At 42.1% G+C, this 21,430-nt stretch overlaps 1 protein-coding gene across 6 annotated transcripts in view; it reads right to left on the bottom strand.

The window, feature by feature from the left end:
• Nucleotides 1-21,131, bottom strand: part of SNCA (synuclein alpha) — a 77,484-nt gene extending 56,353 nt beyond the window's left edge. The window contains exons 1-2 of one of the 6 annotated variants that reach the window (XM_078394561.1): nt 20,971-21,131; nt 14,787-14,932 (exon numbers count right to left, since the gene is read on the bottom strand). In XM_078394561.1, the coding sequence (XP_078250687.1) occupies nt 14,787-14,907 (121 nt within the window). In that variant the 5' untranslated portion in view covers nt 14,908-14,932; nt 20,971-21,131. Of the gene's footprint in view, nt 1-14,786; nt 14,933-20,435; nt 20,909-20,970 lie in introns of those variants that run through there. The other 5 variants (XM_020796483.3, XM_078394562.1, XM_020796485.3 and 2 more) reach the window with 5 other exon arrangements.
• Between the last annotated feature and the right edge of the window lie 299 nt (nt 21,132-21,430).

The raw sequence follows: 21,430 nt of genomic DNA on the forward strand, positions 1-21,430 counted from the left end.
GTGACAGGTAACTGTTTTAAATCTGTTGTAACCATTTAGGGCTGCAAAGACGTACTGTATAAAATACTGGTTTTTATTTTTCATAAGCTTTCATGAGTCTAACCATATTTCTTCAGATGAATGGAGTGGTTGTCCCAACACTCACTCACACACACACACTCACACACAGACACCATTAAAAATGCTTACCCGTATTTGCCAGCGTTTAAGACTGGGCGTATAAGACGACCCCCAACATTTCCACTCAAAATATAGTTTGTTATATACTCGCCATATAAGACTACCCCCTCTTCCACACACCTTCCACACACCAAATAAAAGGTGCTATTCATTGTCACCATTGTATGGCCACAGCGTGACCGCAGTGCCTCCGGCCTGCCCCTGCATCTCCCTGTGACCGGCACTAGTATGCAAGTGCGCATGTGTGAGCTCTGTGTAGACAAGGGGCGGGCCGGAGCACCGCTGCTTCCCGCCGAGCAGAACGGGCGAGTCATGTCAAAAAGGCCAGCACCCATCTCGCTGCTGATGCTCGCCGCGGCCGCACTGGATACCGTGCAATACTGGACAGTATGTAGAATGAGGTGGGCAGGCATCGGGAGGCTACTATGGGCATCGGAAGGCCACTATGGGCAGCTATGTCTATCCCAACTGAAGTGCACCTGGCGTATAAGACGACCCCCCACACTTGTTGGCATGTTTTTCAGGGCAAAAAAATAGTCTTATACACCAGCAAATACAGGATATCCGTTCATGTACCCACACAATCAATCTTAAATAGATAAAACATGGTCATAATCGGTAGGGAAGGAAATTCTTGCTCACCTCTTTTGGACACCTGAGAACAAGAAACTGCAAGGTTTTTTTCATAATGTGTCTGAAGATGAGATCTTTTCTTTCAGCCTCTACAACTAGAGCTCTCACATTTGCAAGAACAATCTCTGCATGAATCAGGCAATTCTGCATATGCCTTGTTGCATGGATTTTAGAAGCATGGAATGGGTTGCTTGTGTCTAGTGCAATGAACCAGTGTTTCCCTGATCTCTCTCTCTCGATCTCTCTCTCTCTCTCTCTGTGTGTGTGTGCATTTTGCTTCACAAAGGGGAAAGATACTGGTTTTGACATAAGACCTTTTACCAAAATGCAGAAATCTCAACTGATAAAAAGGCACTTGTCTTGTTTTCATGCCAGAAGTAGGATATCTCACACCCTACCTCACTGAGAATGAGTAATTAACCATGATTTCTTTACAGCCCTAACAAATACATAATGCATACACAAAAACATGCTGAGCCAAAAGTGGAACAAAATTTATGCACATGCTTATTTTTAAACCTACAATGACCCACCCACTCCATATCTGTCCACTAAGACTGACGTCTGAGCTGACTTTCATGAAATTATTCACAGTTCCTAGAAATTAACACTGATCCCCCGACTCTGAAGTGGCTTCTTGCCAGTAAGGCATAGACAAAAGGGGTCCTTCAGCCCTTCCGCTGAAGAAACTTTTCCTTCAGTTCAGTTCCTCCAGACGGAAAGGTTGCCACCAGTATTCTAAGCTGACACCAGCCTCCCAATAACTACCATAAGTCCATAAAAATCATAACAATAGGTGTCTACACTAACAATGTGTAGCCTGCATAACTTCTAAACCGCCCATAGAGTGCTTGAAGCGCTATGGGGCGGTATATAAGCAGCACGCTTGGCTTTGCTTTTTTTTAATGTAATGAAACTACCATTCAGTGCTCCCTTTTTTCCTCAAGCAGATAGACAGTATGGTACAGTGTGGTACAGTGTGGTACAGTGGATAGAATAATGGACTGGGACTGAGGAGGACTGGATTCGAGTTTCCCCATGGCCATGGGAACTCACTGGTGCTGGCAGGAGTGGAACCACTCTTTAAATATGTCATATATCTTAAAACCCCAATTAGAGTTGCTTTACGTAAAGTGCCACTGGACAGCACATAAAAGTTTCTCCAGCTGGTGAAAAAATCCTGAGAAAATAGTAGGAAGTTAGGTATCCATTATAAAAAGAGGGTGCTGCAGAATTAGGAGTGCTTTTACAATGTGTATTTTACAGTATTTATAAACGAGCAAGTAGAACATAAGAGAAGGCAAGCACCCAATGGCCTCCTGCCAAGCAGCAGATCTACTGTCTCATGTTGGATACTCACCGCCCCCCCCATGCACAAATCTATACTTTTTTTCAGGGCAAAACAATCATAATCATCTAGCAGAGTCCCATGTTCTGGATCATTCTGTGCCCAAAATGGGGTCTGAAGAAGGAGGCAGAGAGCTAACAGTGCTTTCCTCAGAAACTCCTATGGCACTCCTGTGGAACTCAAAGAGACATGATGAGACCAAGAGTGAGATATATCCTGGAGCCCAACATGCTTCATTCTTCAGCTCATCCTTATATCTCTTTGCTTCTGCATTTCCTTCTCTCTCTCTTTCTGCAACCAATATTTGTGCTCCTCTACACACATCCTAACTCTCTCTCTCTCTCTCTCTCTCTCTCTCTCTGTGTGTGTGTGTGTGTGTGTGTGTGTGTGTGTTTGAGTGTGTGTGCTCATGCAGCTCACCTTCACAAAGCTCCAATTGCTAACCCTCAAGAGATGATTGCTGGCCGTTTTCCTGATTTGTAGGCAGAGAGCCACTCCTCTCTTGAACACACACACACAGAAGGTCTGGCATCTTTTACGAAGCACACTCCCATATGGTCCTGAAGGAGACGTGAAGTCATCACTCATGACAAAAGCATAGTTGCCATGCCTTGATTAATAACTTGGTTTGATGCCCATAGTTCGCCTCCACGCTTGCCAGAACAAAATCCTGCATTTTCAGTGATGGAGGATGATCAAATGCAACAAAGCAGGATCCCCTGCCCATGCTGGCTGGGGCATTCTGGGAGCTGTAGTCTTTAAAAGTAACTTTTCTATGCTCTGCCCCCTTTTTAAAGAAAAAAAAATGTTGTTAGGTGCCATTAAGTCCCTTCTGACTTATGTCAGCCTTATGAATGAGCAATCTCCAAAATGCCCTGTATTCAACTGTCCTCCTTGGCTCTTGCAGACTCAAGCCTGTGTTTTTCCTTTAGGGAATCAGTCCATCTCACATTGGCTCTTCCTCTTTTCCCGTTGCCTCCCATCTTTCGCAGTATCTTTGTCTTTTCCAGAAACGCCTTGATGTGCCCAAATTAGGACAGGCTTAGCTTCAACATTTTGGATCCCGGAGACAGTTCAGGCTTGATTTGCTCTAGGACCCACTTGTTTGTCTTCCTGGCAAATTGCCTGTGACATTCTCTTATTGATGGTGGGAGGTAGGCAATGAGAACAGGAGTGATAAAACTTTAAACATTGTCTGTGTTTACTCTGGTAAATGACAGCAATTTATATTGTTCCTAGCTTACCATTTATGCCTGATGACATTTAATCGTTATTTGTTTCCTTTACACCCATTATCCTCTGACTTGTGTATAAATATAAACTAAGGCAGATTCTAGAATTGAAACAGGCTTTTTCCCCAGAACTCTTGATAAAGGAAAAAGCTTAATGGTTGCTCTGTTTAAAGGCATAGTGCTTATTTCATAATAGAGTCATGGTCTGAGTGTACCAACAGGTTGTCAACCAACATGCTACTGGATAAAAAGCAACATCTTCCTAAAATAGCTCCTTCTTTTAATAACACTTTCAAAAACACTCTTAGTCCCTTAGGATTTATTCTCAGCTGAGGAAGGTTCCCCTTGACAATTGGTCCAGTCGTGTCTGACTCTAGGGGCCGGTGGTCATCCCCGTCTCTAAACCGTAGAGCCAGCATTTCTCCATAGACAGTTTCCGTGATCATGTGGCCAGCACAACTAGACACGGAATGCCATTACCTTCCCACCATGGTGGTACCTATTTATCTACTCACATTTTTACATGCTTTTGCACTGCGAGGTTGGCAGCAGCTGGGACAAGCGACGGGAGCTCACTCTGTCACCTGGATTTGAACTGCTGATCTTACTACCTTGCAGCCTAGAGGCTTTGCAGTTTAACCCCCAGTGCCACCACGTCCCACGCCCCAGCTGAGGAAAACACACAGATTAATTCTGACTGACAAACTAGTGATAAGGCAAACCTAACTGACCACTTACCTAGCCAAGCCCTATTTGACTTCTTTCTTATTCAAGCTTCTTCCTTAACCAAGCCCTTTGTGACCTATTACCTAATTATGTAACTGCTTTGATAACCAAACTCTGCCTAAACCCTCTTTAAACTTAAATGCATTCTATATTTCACTTTCTTGCCAGATAGATTGGTGCTTTATCACAATATAATTGACTAAGGCTGCATAGTCAAATATTCCACAAGGATTTACTCTGCAATTAGCATGGGTGAATTTGAAGTATTTTTCAATGATCACAGAATACAAAGGCCAACATGAATCAGCCCAGCTGTTTTTGCTCTTGATTTGGAGTTTTCCCATCTGCCTCTGGGGGCTTCTACTGTTTAAAAAGCTATAATGATTTAAATGTTTGTTTTATGTGATCGTTTAATTGTGTTCTACAAAAGGATGCGTGTGTATGACTCTGAGTGATGTTATGACATATTAACCTGGGGCATGTTTTGGATCAGTGGGAACACCCACCCTGTAGTCTTTCTACCTGGTTGTCCTGAGTTGCCTTGATATATTAATGTTAGATCCCCTCTACACAGGAAAAAAGGTAGTAAAAGAGAGTCAGAGATTTCCAGGTGGGCAGAAGCAAGGAAAGTGGGGAGGATGGAACCTGAGATGTGGAAGAGTGAGAAACACAACAGACTGGAAACCAGGCTAATGCCTCCGAAGGGGGAGAAGCTGTACCCAGTCCCTCCGTGTATGTGAGTTTCACAGGGGCTTTTGAGGACATGGATCTTCCTTTCTTAGGACTTAGCTTTTCTCCAAAAAGTAGCAGTTGAATGCTTTGGTTCATGCTGGAGCTGCTTTAGCGGACTATGGGATAACAGACTGTCCCACCAGGCCCAGTGAGACCTCACTGGTACCACAACAGCTGCACAGGTGGAGGCACCAAAGACAATTTAGAGGACTGTGCTAGATAGCCAAGGATCTGAAAGAAGGAAAGGTGTTTCTCTTGTGAGCAGTGCTGGACTGACTCCTACTGAGCATTGTGAGGGTGATGGTTAATCACCTGTTTGCCACTACTGTACAAGACTTGAGAAATGAGCTGTTCACTTATCAGATTATGTCTACAACAGCTCAGGATGATCTGGAACTCCCTGAGGTAGACTGAGGCTGAAGGTGACAATGTCAAGAAAGACTGACCCAAAGGCAAGCTGGGAGGATACTCTTGTGTAAACAGTTCCTTAATCAAAGTTCTGTGGAGTTGAAAGTGTCTCTGAGCCTTCATGAGAATACTGAATTACCTCGGTGAGCCCTTTGACATCAATGTGAGGAGAGCCTGCCTCGGTGCAACTTGAAACATAACCATATATAATAGAATTTAGCAATTATATAAATGTATAACCAATGCATTTTCTTATGCTGTATAATATAACAAAACCCAGTGTATCTCCCAATGCATTATGGGATGTGATCCTTATTATAGAAGCATAAAGATAATGTTACCACCCTCTGCTAGCAAATGGTATCATAAAACAATAAAACTGAGGTTCCTTCCTGCTCTTCTGAAGGGAAATAATACATCACATTAGGAAGAGAAACAGGTACCAAAGGAATGTTGGATATATCCTGCAGAGGACTTTCAAAGAAATACCAATTTAAATGAACTTTTATAGCCCTTTGCCTGTATTCTCTATATGTTTACTCCTGCATCCTTTGTTTCTTTCCTTACATGCATTGTTATTGTGTATGTGTGTATTGACTGTCTCTGCTACATATACTTTCCTAAGCCCTTAATGTTCTTCATCATGGATTCTCAAGAGAAAAGTCTGTTTCATATTACATTTATGTTTTGTTTTATTTTATAATGGTTTTACTCTGGATTTAAACCCACCCAAAGTAATGTATCACCAATCGGCGGGGTATACAATTAAATCAATCAATCAATCAGTCAGTCAGTCAGTCAATCAATCAATCTCCAGACATGCACCAATGGACAGGCTGGGGACCCTCACTTTGGATCTCTCAGCAACAGATCTGATGTTACTGGATACAAAGGGGGAGGAAAATCAGAATCAAAATATAAATATAACATAAATAAACAATTTTAAAGTAAGAACCGAATACAGTTGCACTAATCTTGAACTTTCATAAATGCCAGTTAGCAAAAGCACATTTTGGTACAATGTTTTTGCTGTCATTGACAAAAAAGTAGAAGTCTTTGCACTCCAAACAAGAATGAAAAATCTTGCAGCAGCTGAAAATTTTGTTGACCTCATTTTTTAACCAAGGATGAGAAAAGTTTGAGAAAATGTATTACATCCTTAGCCTTGGCCATGTGTACATGTTTTTACTATATTGCACTTAATGAATGGAAAGTCACTCATAATCTTGGCCATTTTTCCATTAAAAGGCTTGTAACACATCAGAATAATGAAAGTTAATGGATTAACAGCAATGAGCAAAAATGAAATATGAATGAACTTTAGTAATTGAGTCAAATGAGAGAAATAGCCTGCTGTGCACTTCAAAGTCAGTGAGGTGAGGTGATTAATCCACTTTAAAAATAATGGCCAAAATCCTGTTGCTGAGCACAGTAAATTACACTAGAGTAGGCCCATTAAATTGAGTGGAATTTGATGACTCAACTCCTGGGAAAGTCCATTGATTCAAATGGGCACAGTAAGTTGCAGTAAGAGTAGGCCCATTTGAATCAATAGAACCTATGGAGGAACTGACTGATTCAATCCCTATTGATTCAATGAGCCTACACGAGTGCAGTTTACTACACTTAGCAACAGGATTTTGGCCTATGTCATTAACTTGGAAATCTTGCTCTGTATTATGTCAGAGGGCCATGCTCTCTCCTTCTTTTCCTATTTGAGCATGCATTTTATCTTTCTCGGTACCATCAAAGGAACATTTGGCTGAGGCGAGAGAGGATCCTCTTGGTAAAAGCTCCCAGACTGTGGAACGTTCTGTCAATGGAGGCTAATATGCCCCAATTCCTGTTGTTCTTTGGTGGGCAGGAAAATATTTTTTTAAAATTTCAGCAGGCTTTGGGCAACTGATTAGCCATTTAAGGGAAGAACTTGAAACAAATCTGTGGTATTCCATTTTTTAAAAAAATGTGCTTTAGTACATCTTGTTTCAGTTGTGTCTGAATATTACTGCAACACATTAAATTTTGCTAAGGTTTTACATACGAGTCAGAAGTGGTTTACTAATTCCGAATTCTGAGAGCACTCTGGGACTGTGAGGCATGCCCAAGGCCACACAGGCTGGCTCTACTCACAGGAGACACAGTGGGGGATTGAACTCCCAGCCTCTGGCTCTGTCGGCAGATACCTGAACCACTGAGCAGTCTGATCAATAAAATGTAAAACTAAAAATAAACAAAGAAACATACTAAAAACCATTTTCAGTTAAAAATAAATGAAAGCAAATTTGTTAAAAGAGAAAGCGTTTCTGCTCATTTTTAAAGTGATAGAAATGCAAGCTAGCTTAGGAAATAGCGAAAAACAAAAATGAAGGGTGATGATGAAGCATCTCACAGTCTTGCATTGTACCTCAGAATGTCTTCACATCTCCCTGAGTGATACTTACATCCCTTTGGGAATCAGTGCACTTGACTCTTAAACCCAGTGCGCACAGGGGATGATCAAATAAACCAATAGAGCATCCTGTAAAGTTGGGAAGCAGCTTATCCAACACGCCTTGGGTTGAGATTAGGATTGCTATTAATAAGCCTGCCACCACCTCTAATTTTTTTTTGGTATTTTGTAAAAGGCAGGGAAACAGGAACCAAAATATCCCTGATTTTTTTTTAAAGTAGGAGAGTGATGCTTCATCTGGAGATTTATTTCCGATAGCTCTGAAATAAATGAGTTAATTAGAAGAAAATCCCTCTCTGAAACATTTTATAAATTTATTATGAAAATAAATTTATTATGAAAATAAATTATGAAAACAAGCTGGCTTGATAACTCAGGGGTAGAGCCAGGGGTTGGGAACTGGAATTCTCGCTGGGCCTCCTGCGAAAACAGCCAGCCTGTGCAGCTTTGGGCAGGTCGCACAGCCCCAGGACAGGGTTGTTTCCCTGGAAAACCTTGAAAAGGGTCACCATAAGTCAGATTTGTCTCAATGACATGCGATTGATTGATTGGATTAGATCAGTGATGGCGAACCTATAGCACGCGTGCCACAGCTGGCACGGGAAGCCCTTTCTTCTGGCATGTGAGTGAAACGTTTTGAAGTGGCTGCAGCTGGGATTCCCCATTTCTCTTCCTGTTCTGGGTCCTTTAACTTCCTATCTGTCCCCATGATTCCCCCTTTAACTTCCTGTCCGTCCCCATGATTCCCCCTTTAACTTCCTGTCCATCCCCATGATTCCCCCTTTAACTTCCTATCCGTCCCCATGATTCCCCCTTTAACTTCCTGTCTATCCCCATGATTCCCCCTTTAACTTCCTGTCTATCCCCATGATTCCCCCTTTAACTTCCTGTACATCCCCATGATTCCCCCTGAAACTACCACTTCCAGTTCCGGTTCTGGTCTTCCAGGTGGCACGGCAGCCACTGGTTTCTTCCCCACCACCTTGTTTTGGGCACTCGAACCGAAAAAGGTTTGCCTCCCCTGGATTAGTTTATGAAAATAAATCCTAATCAGTATTCCAATGGTCTAAATGTTGTGATTCCATTAGTTAAACAAGGAAACAGAGATCACTACTATGGAAATGATGAAAAGGAAGCATTTTTATAATCATCAGTGAAGGATGGCCTGATGCATATACAGTGGTGCCTCGCTTAACAAGCGCCCTGGTTAACAACGAAATTGCATAGCGATTTGGTTTTTGCGATCACAAAAGCGATCGCATTGTGATGTTTCAAATGGGAAAAAATCGCTTTGCGATGATCGGTAAGCTGTTTCGCTTACCAGTTTTCGCATAGCGATGTTTTCCCAACAGCTGATCGGCGGTTCCAAAATGGCCGCCGGGTAAAAAACATGGCCGCCTGCTGTGTTTTGGGACAGATTCCTCACATACCAGGCAGCGAAAATGGCCACTGTATGGAGGATTTTCGCTTAAAGGTAAGTTTTTTGCCCATAGGAACGCATTGAAGGGGCTTCAATGCATTCCTATGGGCTTTTTAAAATCGCTTAGCGATGTTTTTGGTTAGCGGCGATTTTTGCTGCACCGATTAACATCGCTAAGCGAGGCACCACTGTACTTCTTTTCACAGAGCCCAAGCAAAGTGTGCTTTGCTCATTAGCTGGCAATTTGAGAAGGAACCCTCATGACCATGGACACTTTCAGAATGACAGAGGGAATCAAACATTCCCCATCAAAGCAGATCAATAATGTAGCTCCCTCTTTCTTTTCGGCTGCTTGCACAGCAGATGGTGGGGTGGGTAGGGTGATAAAATAATGAAACTCGAAGTGAAAGCATGTCCTAAAGCATGTTCTGTAGCAAAGCTGCCCTCACATCAGTGATGATTCATGCAATCAGTCCAATGTAGGAGGGGAAATATCACTGGCCTCGTTCTTTACATTGTACTGAACCTCAGTCAAATTATCTATAATGATCTCCATGAAAGATATATATATATATGTGTGTGTGTGTGTGTGTGTGTGTGTGTGTGTGTGTGTGTGTGTGTGTGTGTGTGTGTGTGTATGTGTGTGTGTGTATAGGTTCTCAGCTTCCACGTTCTAGAACAAACGTGAGAATCTTGTATCCCTCCAGAAACTCTGATTAGCCTATTATAACACAGGCACTGCTGTGAAATAATGGAAGCGTCAGTCAACCAACTGTGTGAGAAAAACATATTCTCACTCCTTCTCAAATTATCAAAGTGTTCTTTCCTTAGCTTGCTTCCGTGTATAAGACAACCCTCAATTTTTAGTCTAAAGATTTTAGACAAAAGCATAGTCTTATATATGGAAAAATATGGGATTTTATTTAATTTTCACCTGGCCCTTTTTCCCTACCAGGGACCCAAGGCAGCATACAAAAAATGTAAGATCAAACTGCAGTATATGAAGATTTTTAAAAAATTTTTAAGAATTATAAATAAGATTTTAAAAGGCTTCGTATCTCATTTGCTTGCTGACTCCCAAAAATCCTCTCTAAAGATAAGCTACGTTTAAAACAATAGGTTTGTAAGCTAAGGATGCTATGCATTGTATCTTTTTGACCCCTGGTTTCCACTCAACTGATGAGATAGGATTCATGAAACAGTGTACGCATGTATTTTGTACAGCAGAATTCTCACCCAATACTGACTTCATTTTTATTTATTTATTTTTAAAAGGTTTATATACTGTCCAGATGGCAACAAGTACATAAACAAGGACAGTCAATAAAATTCAAATGGCAAACTCAAAAAGCAGAAATATTGAAAAAAGAACCAATAAAATAAGCTAAACAACAATAAAGATGTTAACTTCATTTTAATTTCTCAGTTGAATATTATTTTAAATGCCAGCAAGAAAAAAGGTAGCATGAGCAGTAAAAATCAAAGAGATTGATGGAAGTTGGAGGTCTTTTCCTGGCATCTAGAAACTAGTAATAAGAATGCCAAGTGGAGGGCATTCCACAGAGTGAGGAGCAACGTTAGCTCTTCTGTTAGCAAGTAATACTTGGCTGGAACAGATAATCCCTCAAAAAAAGAAAGATTCAGAAATTTACACAGTAAAACTGATGAAGAGTGGTTGAAAGAGCTGGTCATGTTTAGCCTGGAGAAAAGACAGAGATGGTGACATAGCCATCTCAAATATTTGAAGAGTTGTCTGATAGAAGATGGAGAAATTGTTTTATGTAGCTTTGTAAGGTAGGATTTGAACTAGTGGCATCAAATAGCAAGAAAGGAGGTTTTGTCTCAACATCAGGAAGAACACAACACTTGGCACAAACAACAGCCGTGTGTAGCTTTGGAACTACACAGAATATCTTAGTACACAGCCTGAGGAAGATGAAATTATTGAAAGCTAGCTGTCTGCTTGACTGTTTCAATGTTCAATGTCAAGAAAACGGCATTCCTGTATTTTCTTGACAAGAAGTAACACTGCAATGAACTATCTTGGAAAGTGACTAACTTGCCTTCAATTGAGGTTTAAAACTGAAGTATGGGGATCATCTATCAGAGGTGTTTTACTATGGATCTACTACTTTTTTAGCGGTAGACTCAGTAACCTTTGGGATTCTTTTATGTCTACAATTCTATAGCTTTGGGGCAAGGAAATGAGATACTGCATGGTGACCAATATTTCAAGGAAAAAAGCTGTGGATGCAGAATTGTTGTAGTAGGTACATTTGTTGCTTTTGAAACCTTCTTAAAAGGTGGACAGCAGGAAGACAGGAAATACACAAATTTCTCTTCATTGTGCTGCATTCAAAGAGGAGTAGAAGAAGCCTTCCTAAATTATTGTCCTGGCAATAGACAACATGATTATGAATCATGCTTTAGGACACATGTTGGACAGGAAGTGGGCATGTGAGTACACACTGCTTTCAGTATGTTGCCCCATTAGGTTGCTTAGATAAATCCTCCTTCAAGAGGCTTAAATTAATATAGCTAGGCCATTTCTACCATGTCAGATCTAGGCTTTTCCCGAAAGGACCTATGAAAAATAAATAGCAGTCTTCCAGGCACAGAAACTACACCAATAAAAGATAATACAGGCATTCTGCAATATGAAAGACTGTTCCTGCAAACATACATGCATTATTTTCTAAGACAGCAGACATTTCACTTGTTAATGTAGCAACAACCCTCGCTTGTAAATGTAACTTGGTTGTGATGAGTTATGTATTGCTACTCATTCTGTTTGGACCCTTGTATATCTATCACAAAAAGAGTGAGTGCAAGCCACTCTTTGTCAGAGAAGTATGCACATCAAGGACTGGAAAGCAGGTAACCAGGAGAAACTGTAGAGAAACATTTGTCATGGAATGAGTATTCCTGCTGCTAAAGGCTCGGAAGACATATGAGATTATGTTGAAACTCAAAGCTGAAGAGTAGCTGCTCTGATCAAATTTTCTGAAATATTTCCAGAGACAAACTCATAATTCTTGTGGCCATCAAAGAGAAACACTAAAGCTAGCAGTTTGGAGGATAAAGCCAGCTTTCTTTATTCCCTTAATTCTATGCATAAGAAAAAGGAAATCACTGTTTGAAGCATGCCAGTTTTATACAGATGAACATGTCTTATGAGTAAGTCCACTATGGATTTGCGCTCACTCTTTCTGTGATAGATATACAAGGGTCCAAACAACTGAACCACATGTTTTTCAATAGCAGAGGCTGATGGTTCCAATTTCACAGGGGCAGTGAAGCTGTTCCTGGCTTTGGACCAAATTTTACAGGAGCTATCCAGGGTGCTGAAAATTATTTATTTATTTATTTATTTGAAGCTAGGGTTTAGCATCTTGGATAACTGCTGCAAAGTCTGGGGTAAAACCCAGAGTGGATTCACCACCCCTGAAAAAATCATAGTCACCAGTCTTGGCTGTTCTCCAGCTATATGGAGTGCTCATAGACTGGTCTTTGCAGCAACAGTGTGAATTTTTAAGAAAGAAACAAAGGGGGATGGCATTGTTGGGTACATGCTGAGGCCCACACTCCTGGCAGTTGATCACACTGTTAATGAGCAGAACCAGCCTAATCACAATTAGAAAATACCAGACACCAATGGGAAACAGAGGGACAACAGCAACTTGGATATACTGTATAACATAATATGACACAACAAGGAATCTACATATCCCTAAGTGACACCAGATTCTAAAATGTTGCAGGGTCCATTTTGGAATCTACTTTAAGCAAGAGACCCTAGCCTTAACATTTGGCCAAGATTATTTGGGGGGAATTTGGGGAATTTCTCTTTCACACGAATACCCCCACAGCTTTGCAGTGACCAACCTGATAAGGAGTCCTACTGAACTCAAAAGCTAGCTTATTCCTGCTTTTCAGATTTTCATAGTATAATAAAGGTACCATCCATCTTTGTTTGGGGATAATATTGTGGTGACTGTATTTGTCAGCTGTATACTACCCATTGTCTCTCTTTTACCACAAATTCTCCCTTAATAAAGACAATTCTATAGGGGGGGAAAGTGCATTGCTTCTTTGCACTTTGCAAGGAGCACCCATTCAACACACCAAATTGGCATGCTGTGAATGTATTTTAAATGGATTCACTGAGTACACTAAAGCACTTGTGTAATTGCTCCAATACACACCAAGCTTGCAATTCAACCTACACTTACCAAGGTGTATTTCAATGTAATAATTCTCAATTGCACTTAAAAATAAGTTATCCATTTTACATTTTAGTGCACTTCAAACAGCTAACAGAACAGTCTGCCACTATAAAATAACAGAGCGAATATGAAGGAATGTTGGCTTTTGGACTCAACAAGATTGTGGGAAATTATTCCTGGAGGAGAAGAAATGACATGTTTGGATGTCCAGCTAGAAAAACATTGAACTCTTTATGTAGAAGATTTATCTGCCAGGAAGAGGTTTATACTGCATCACTTCCTCAAACGTGTTTTCTACATGCATGATTTTTTTTCTGCTTGTAGAGAAGCATTTAGAAATAGAACTCTTCTATTTCTAGACTGGAGTGGAGCAGTCCAGGACATATTAGCCATATTTGTGAACTCTCTAAAGCAGGGGTCCCCAAAGTTTTCACAGTGAGGGCCATGCACACACACATGCACCCCCACCCACCCCCTGGGTGCCCACTCAGATGCAAACACACATGCCCTCGTCACAAGCATGCACACATGCATGCACCCCACCACCTACCCACCCCACATACATACAGGCTGAAGGGAACAGGCCAGACAAAACAGCAACATAGGCCAGATGTGGCCCACAGGCCATAGTTTGGAGACCGCTGCTCTAAAGGGACCTTAGTCTCTAAGGTCTTTTCAAGAAATTCACAGTCTCCCTTAATGCTGGATGCATCATCACCATGATACACAACCTGAAAGTCCTCACAACACATCCCATTAAAGTTTCCAGAAGGACAGATTACCAAGCCAACCTACTGTAAAGCTGTGTGTCATCACTGCCCAATTTACACCTTTTAAAGCTTTACACATATCAAGGATGGTTAACTGTGTGGTCCTGTGTAACTCACAGCAGCCCTACCCATCCTAGGCCATAATGAGCGATTATGAGAACTGCAGTCCAAAACATCTGGAGAGCTACTGTTGGACATGATGCTCCCGGTTTATGCCAATAAGTCTTTTCCTATGGCTTCTTCCTCCATTTCTATCAGCCTTGGAGCCCCACAGACCACCCACCAACCTCAAGGCGAATTCCACTGTCTGGGACAGACTTGGTCATATGTTACTCTCCTGCTAAGTGCAAGGAATTTTTTTGCCATACACTAAGTGCAGATATGTGGTAAAATGGCTGTCTGGATAACCTGGATTTTTACTATAAATACAGGTAAAGATTCTATTTCCCTCCCCTTCCCCTGCCCCATATACACACACCCAATACCATTGGGCAGTCTATTACTGTATTTTCATCCCAAAGGGGAAGAATGATTTGGCTATGCACCAAAAATCCAGCAACATCTGTGCCGCAACAGGTTCCTCATGGGTGCTCTAATACATCACCGTTTAAATCAGTCAGAGAAGAAAAACAAGCTTAGTTTAGAGTTGCTTGCCTACCTACCCATATATAAGACACCTTCTTTTGTTTTCCCTGCTGCTTCTGCCACACCCTGCTTCGTTTTCTCTGCTGCTGCCACAACTCCATCCTTGGCTTTATTGAATCCTTTCATGAATACATCCATGGCCAAAGAACGTGTAGGTCCACCACTGGAAAGGAAAGCAATAAGGTAAGTGATCATTCACTATATGAAGAAATCACACCAGTATTCCATATATCCTACAGCAAATGTGACTTACCTTATGGTCCTGTGACTATCACTTCCTATATTTTGCAGGTAAGTTTTCTTCCCCCATGGTGGCACGTACATAAGAGTGAAACAGTCAAATCTGACTATGAAAAGCTGCCACATGTGGTAGAGTCAGAACATTGTTACATCAAGCCCAGTGCTATCTGCTGTGTTAGTGGTCCAAAATCTCAAACAAGGAGTTTCCCTTGGACACACCAGAGACTGAACCCAGAATCTTATGAACTAAGTAGCTTTCAAATTACAAACCCTGTGTTTTCAAGGGTTGACATCTAGAGAAGCCCAGAAATTGGTAACCACAAACCAAGCTTTTTTTAGGAGTGGTGCCATCTCTATGGAATGCTCTCCCACAGGAACTGCAGCAACTACCCTCCTCTCATATATTTAAAATGCTTTTAAAAACAGAGCTATTCCGGGAGGTTTGGGGGAAGGCTCTCCTCAAATAGCTGGGACAGTGGAGGAAGGAGAATACTGTAGGGTATTTTTGAACTTGTTTCCCCACCTTGGGTTGCTGTTTATGTATGAGGTAGCCTAATGTTTATATTGAGTACATAATTTATGTTTATTTCTGTCGTAAACTGCCCAGAGTAGCAATTTTGGTTTATAAATTGAATAAACAGATAAAATATGTCCAACTAAAGGATGGTGGCATGGATGCTAGTCTGGGTGCAGAATCCACTTTGAATTCTGGTCATCATAACTTAAGGGAGCTACCCAAGGTGCTGAACTCTATTTCCCAAAGCAGTTCCAAAACTAAAATAAGTCTTCTAAATTCTCCCTAAATCTTGGAACTCCTTCACTGCCCTACTGGCATGACAGCCATCAACCTCAGCTGACACCATACTGTCAATTCTGACTGGTGGTAGCTCTCCAAGGATTCTCTCCTAGCCCTTTCTGCAGGGATTGAATTCAGAATCTTCTGCATGCAAACCACGCAAGATATGGGGCCCCTCCCAGACATGAAAGGCAAGTGCTCTATAATCAACCACAAAAGAGGTTGCATTGTGCTGCCAACAACTGGTTTATTTGCAGCAGACAAAGAAAGCTGGCTATTATTTTGCCAGTTTCTCTCAGGGTGAATTCATATAACCTCATCCACAAACACTGCAGCATCTGATCACTGACATGTGAAACAGACAACTGTCACAGGTTGGCATAGAAGACAGTTCCCCATACCCTGCATTGTAGTGCTGATAGGCCTGCAAGTTCTTTTGATCATCAAGGATGAGGGCATCATCTTCCACCACTACCCATGCCTCCCAAACTGTCCGAGCATCACGGCAATCCTTATATACCTGGAATTGAAATGGACTTTCTCTATGACAATGTTATTATTAGCTTGTATTTGCCCATGTGCCTATATAATATATACACAGAGAAAAGATTGCAGCTATAGTTTTGGGTCTTCCTTGTACCATGGCTATGGAGGCATTAAGATAATCTCAGTCCCACCACCCTCACAGGTGCATTCTCTGTTGCTGCTCCCAGACTCTGGAACTCCCTTCCACTGGAGGCCAGTCTGGCCCCATCTTTACTGTCCTTCAGCAAGCAGGCAAAAACATTTCTCTTCTCTTTTCCTTAGCAACTGACTGTCTGGGATGGTTTGTATTTTGTTGTTTCTAAATCTGTTTTAGTAATGCTTTTACCTAACCTTTCAAATATAACATCGTTAATTCTTTAAACACATTTGACTAATTTACTGTTACTAGTTTGTTGTGCTGTGTTTGTGTGACGCAAACTTGGATCCTTCTTAGGAGAAAGTTGGAGTAAAAATATTTTAATTTAATTACATTAAAATGTACCACCTGCATTCATACATACATCCATCAAATTATTTAACTTAACCCAAGAGGCTCCAGGCACATGGCATTCCTTGGTTCTATCTTCACATCAACCCTACAAAGTCAGCAAGGCTGACAGATTATAGTTAGCCTATGGTTAACCTAGACAGGACGTGAACTCCCAGATCAGACAGAGCATGCTAATTTCACCTGTTAGAACACAGGAGGCTTCACGTTGGTTACATTATATAATATCAATGTTGACGCTCTCTCCTTCCTCCTAAGAGTCATCCCCTGATAGCACGCTCACACAACACTCTGAGCAACATACAGCCTCATTTGTTACCCTGAGCATGTTATTATTTTAAAAACGAAGGCTGCCACTGAAGCTAGAGGGAACAAACAAGAACATACGGCACTAATCTGTGTCTACCAGCAGCATCTACTCTTTCAACTGAATCTTTCAGTTCAAATCCCAAACAGCCAGCAGCGCCACAAGAATTTATCAGCTCACTACAAAGCAGAGTGTGCACGGACAAACATTTCAGTTGATACATCTGATTCTGGTGACAGTGCAGTTCTGTACTTTCATTATGATCTCTGCACCGTGCCTTGCGGGATGGGGTTGGGGTGTGTTATCCATACAATAAGAATAAATAAATCCCCACCTTAACGCTAGGGAAAGAATTACTACAATACCATAGATCTGGGTCAAATTTTAAATGGCATATTAGTAGCTCAATCCAGACATTGGCCTAAATTCTGTTGATTAACACAGTAAATCACACTAGAGTAGACTCATTGAATCAAAGGGGATTTGGTGAGTCAACTCCTCCATGACTTCTACTGATTCACATAGGACTGCTCTGTGATTTACTTTAGCATGGCAACTTGCAGTTAAAAGAGTAGGCACATTCAAATCAATGGATCTTACCAAGGAACTGACTCCATTGATTCAATGGGCTTACCCCTGGTGCAATTTACTACACTAAGCAACAGGCTTTTGGCCAGTATTTACTAAGGATTGATTCTACTGCTTTGATTAAGGCCTTTTTTTTAAAGAATCAGGGCTGGCTGGCCCTAGCGTAAGGCAGAGTGGAGCTGATGCACAAGGTGATAGATACTGTAGGTGGGGAGTCATAGTGAGCTAGGAGAAGACCGTGTGAAACAGACCAGTTGACTGGTGTTTGTCCTCTAAGCTTGTTTGTATGCTATCAGGAGCATGCTATGCTATCACTAGGGTCAAAATAAGATTCATACTCCAACTGCCTTTTGCTCCGGACAGCAGAGTTTTTTGGTCTGGCTCTCACAAATAAACCAACACAATCCAACTTAATTCTGTGATGCTCAATAGCATGTGTACAATCTGCTTGTTCCAAATGATTTCAGTTTTACCAAATTAAAAAAACACTAAGGTTCCTTACGGGGCATGATCAAAATCCATCCAGTACAGCATTATATCACTACAGATAAGATGCCTAATAGCTACATCCTGCTCACATCTATTCATAAGCATTGCTTCTCCTTGCATATGTTTGCAGACTAAGTTTCCTTTTAAGACAGAAGTGGGAAGCTGACTACAGTGGCCACAGTCCCTCACCGTTAACTATGCTAGCAAAGGCTGATGGCAGTTGCAGTTGGGGCGAAAAAAATTCACACACATCTAGCAAGGCAAATTTGCCCTTCCCTGTTTTAAGAAGTTAGCACTTTGTCCTTCAACCAGATTGAATACATAAATGAAGCTAGGTACTAATTCTGCCATTTTCAAACAAGGGAAGTTCACAGCCAATCCTTCCAGGCCATGATGAGCTGTGTAATTCTTTAAATATAGGAGTGTTGGTGGTTGTTTAGCACACCGTGAAAAGAGGTGGGGAGGCATTCAAAAATTCTAAGGAAGCAGGCTGTTAGTAAGAAGAATGAAGCTCTTTTTAAACAGAAGTTTCTGACTTCAACAGTACAGATACATTGTTCATGTAGACAGCAGCTCTCCATTGCAATTTTTAACACTCCTCCCATATTGAAAATAATCACATACCCAATTTATGGTGTTACACAGGGATAAATTTGCAGTTAGGGGAGAAGGGGGTCCCAGTTCAAGGGCGTGTTATTTTGATTCACTTTTATTCACAATGGCACAGTTTTACAATGACAACAAAATATCCATCTTCATTTGATCAAGTGAAAAAAACACATAGAGGCCGAATCACTTGCTTTAAAACACCCACCCCTCAATGGTGAATATTTCTGTCTAGATTGATCCACCTGGATTAGAAACAAATGAAGGCATTTTGAATATATATTGCCTGGATTCTAGGTCATTCTGGTACAGAAGCCAAAACAATGTGAATTTCCATAACAGCAGAATCAGCAAAGAGGTTTCTGTTACACTCAAGTAATGTCCCTCTACTTGTTGGTGACCCTATTATTTTCCCTCCACTTGTTGGTGATCCCACTGTTTTCCCATTTGTTCTACAGGCTGGCTAGGCTAGCTGATGAGAGCTGCAGTGGGCTGCAAGTTACTCACTCCTGCTTTGATGACTAATTGTTCATCTTTAACACTGTGGTCTGCACATGGGAGTTTTACCAGCAATCCTGTTTGAATGGATGCTCTGGAATTCCTCAGCAGCTAGCCAAGGTGAGTCTTGAGCAGTGGTAGCTGTTGCTGCTGATCTTTTAGGATTAATCCCTTCCCAGTGATGACTGTACATTGAGGGAACAATAGACCCTCCTCTCCACTTTCCCACACCTCCCCACTGGTTATGGCTCCTTAGAGGGAGTCATAGCTCAGTGGGGTTAGTGATGTTCTTTACTTGTTTGCCTAAATGACTGTGGTGGCTACAAAAGTAAGCCAACACTCTCACTCTCACTCTCACTCTCACTCTCACACTCACACTCTCTCACTCTCTCTCTCTCTCTCTCTCTCTCTCCTCTCCTCTCCCTCTCTCTCCCTCTCTCTCCCTCTCTCTCTAGGCGTTTCCTAGAAATCTCATGAAATGAAGCAAATGGCCCAGAACCTTTGCCAAAACAGAGCAGGTTCCTTGATCCTAAAGGAGAAAGATCTAGACAGCCAGATTCAGAGCTTTTGAAGTCTATGTAAGACACCTGTTTCCTTTGCCTGTAAAGACACATTATAAGCCACAACATAAGGCATCTACAATTGAGCTGTTTAAGAGATGGGCTCCAGCCTCACACACAATTTCCTGGTTTTCATCAGCAAATTCAAAACTCAGCATAAAATTATTATTGTAATTTTTGCCCCAGGAAAACAATAGCATGGTCTTTCAAGGTATGTTTACTCAGAACCAAGCCATGCTTGCTTCAAGGGGCAGATGACTGTCACAAGGTTGTCTTAGTTTGGATTCTTAAGCAGACTTACCAAGGCATCACCTTACTGGGCACTAATGCTAAAGGATCGGGAAAGAGCTACTTCTGAGTAAACAAACTGATTGGCTATGGCTAATTCCATCTTGGCTGAAGTAAAATCTCCTCGAGTTCATTAGGATTGACTCCCCAGTAAGTGCACTCAAGACTACAGCCTTAAACCTACCCCCTCTCTTCCTTCCCGAAAAGGGGGGGGGGGTTGTAAAAAAAAAAAAAAGCTACAAATCCAGCCAAGTTACTTACCTCTCTCCTTTATTTGTTTATTTTTTAAAAACGCTCCTTGCCTTGAGAGACCTTTAGAATAGTTGAATGCAGCAATTTTAAAAAGAAAAGGATAAACAGAGAGAAAGCAAGAACGACCGGCACGGAGACTTAGCGAAGGATGCTCTCCGCTCAGAACATCGCGGTGGCAGGATGGAGGAAGAGCCTCGCGCCTCGGGATAACGGAGCGAAGGCAGGCAAGGAGGGGAAGGTAGAGAAAGCGGAGCGATCCGGATCCCACGCGCTTGGGCGGCGGAAAAAGCAAGCTCCCGAGGCTCCTTCTTTCCTTCCTTCCTCCTTCCCTTCGCCTCGTCTCTCTAGCTCTCCGCCTGATCCGTCAGGTAGAGGAGGAGGGACCGGAGGCAGCGCCCACACGAGCTCGGCAGCGGAGAGGACCCCGCCCGCGCCTCTCTCTCTCTCTCTCTCTTTCTGTCCTTGGGTGGCTCCGCCCGGTGGCGAGAGCCTCCCTTCTCTCGTCCCCCCCCCTCTTCCCTTCCCCAAGCAACATGAAACAAACCTGTGCCTAGTCTTGGTTTACGGAAAGGGATGGTTTCTGCATCCTCCCCGCCGAAGCGGGTTGAAGACGGCAACAAGTGGGAACCCCGGAGCCAAGGAGAAGGACCTCTTACCTGTTTTCTTCTGGTCTAAATTGAGGAGGGAGGGGCAGGGGGTGTCTTTGGGCGTGTAACCCCGCCCTTTCCTCGGTAGCCCCGCCCATTATCCCCCCCTCCTGTTGCGCTCTGTCATTAAAGGGGAGAATTATGTAAGGACCTGATGGTTTTAAGTGTATACAGCAGGGACGGGGGGAACCTCTGCGTGTCCGGATGTTTCATAGCACCAGCCGCCTGTTCCTTTACTATGGCCATGCAAGCTGTGACTTCTGGATGCTCCAAAAACATCTGGAAGTTCAAGTGTCTAGTAAGGAGTTCTTGGTGTTAAGGCTGGCTCCATAAAGAAACCCACCGACTACCCAACAA

The sequence above is a fragment of the Pogona vitticeps genome, chromosome 5, assembly GCF_051106095.1.
Source record: "Pogona vitticeps strain Pit_001003342236 chromosome 5, PviZW2.1, whole genome shotgun sequence".
In the NCBI taxonomy this organism is placed as follows: domain Eukaryota; kingdom Metazoa; phylum Chordata; class Lepidosauria; order Squamata; family Agamidae; genus Pogona; species Pogona vitticeps.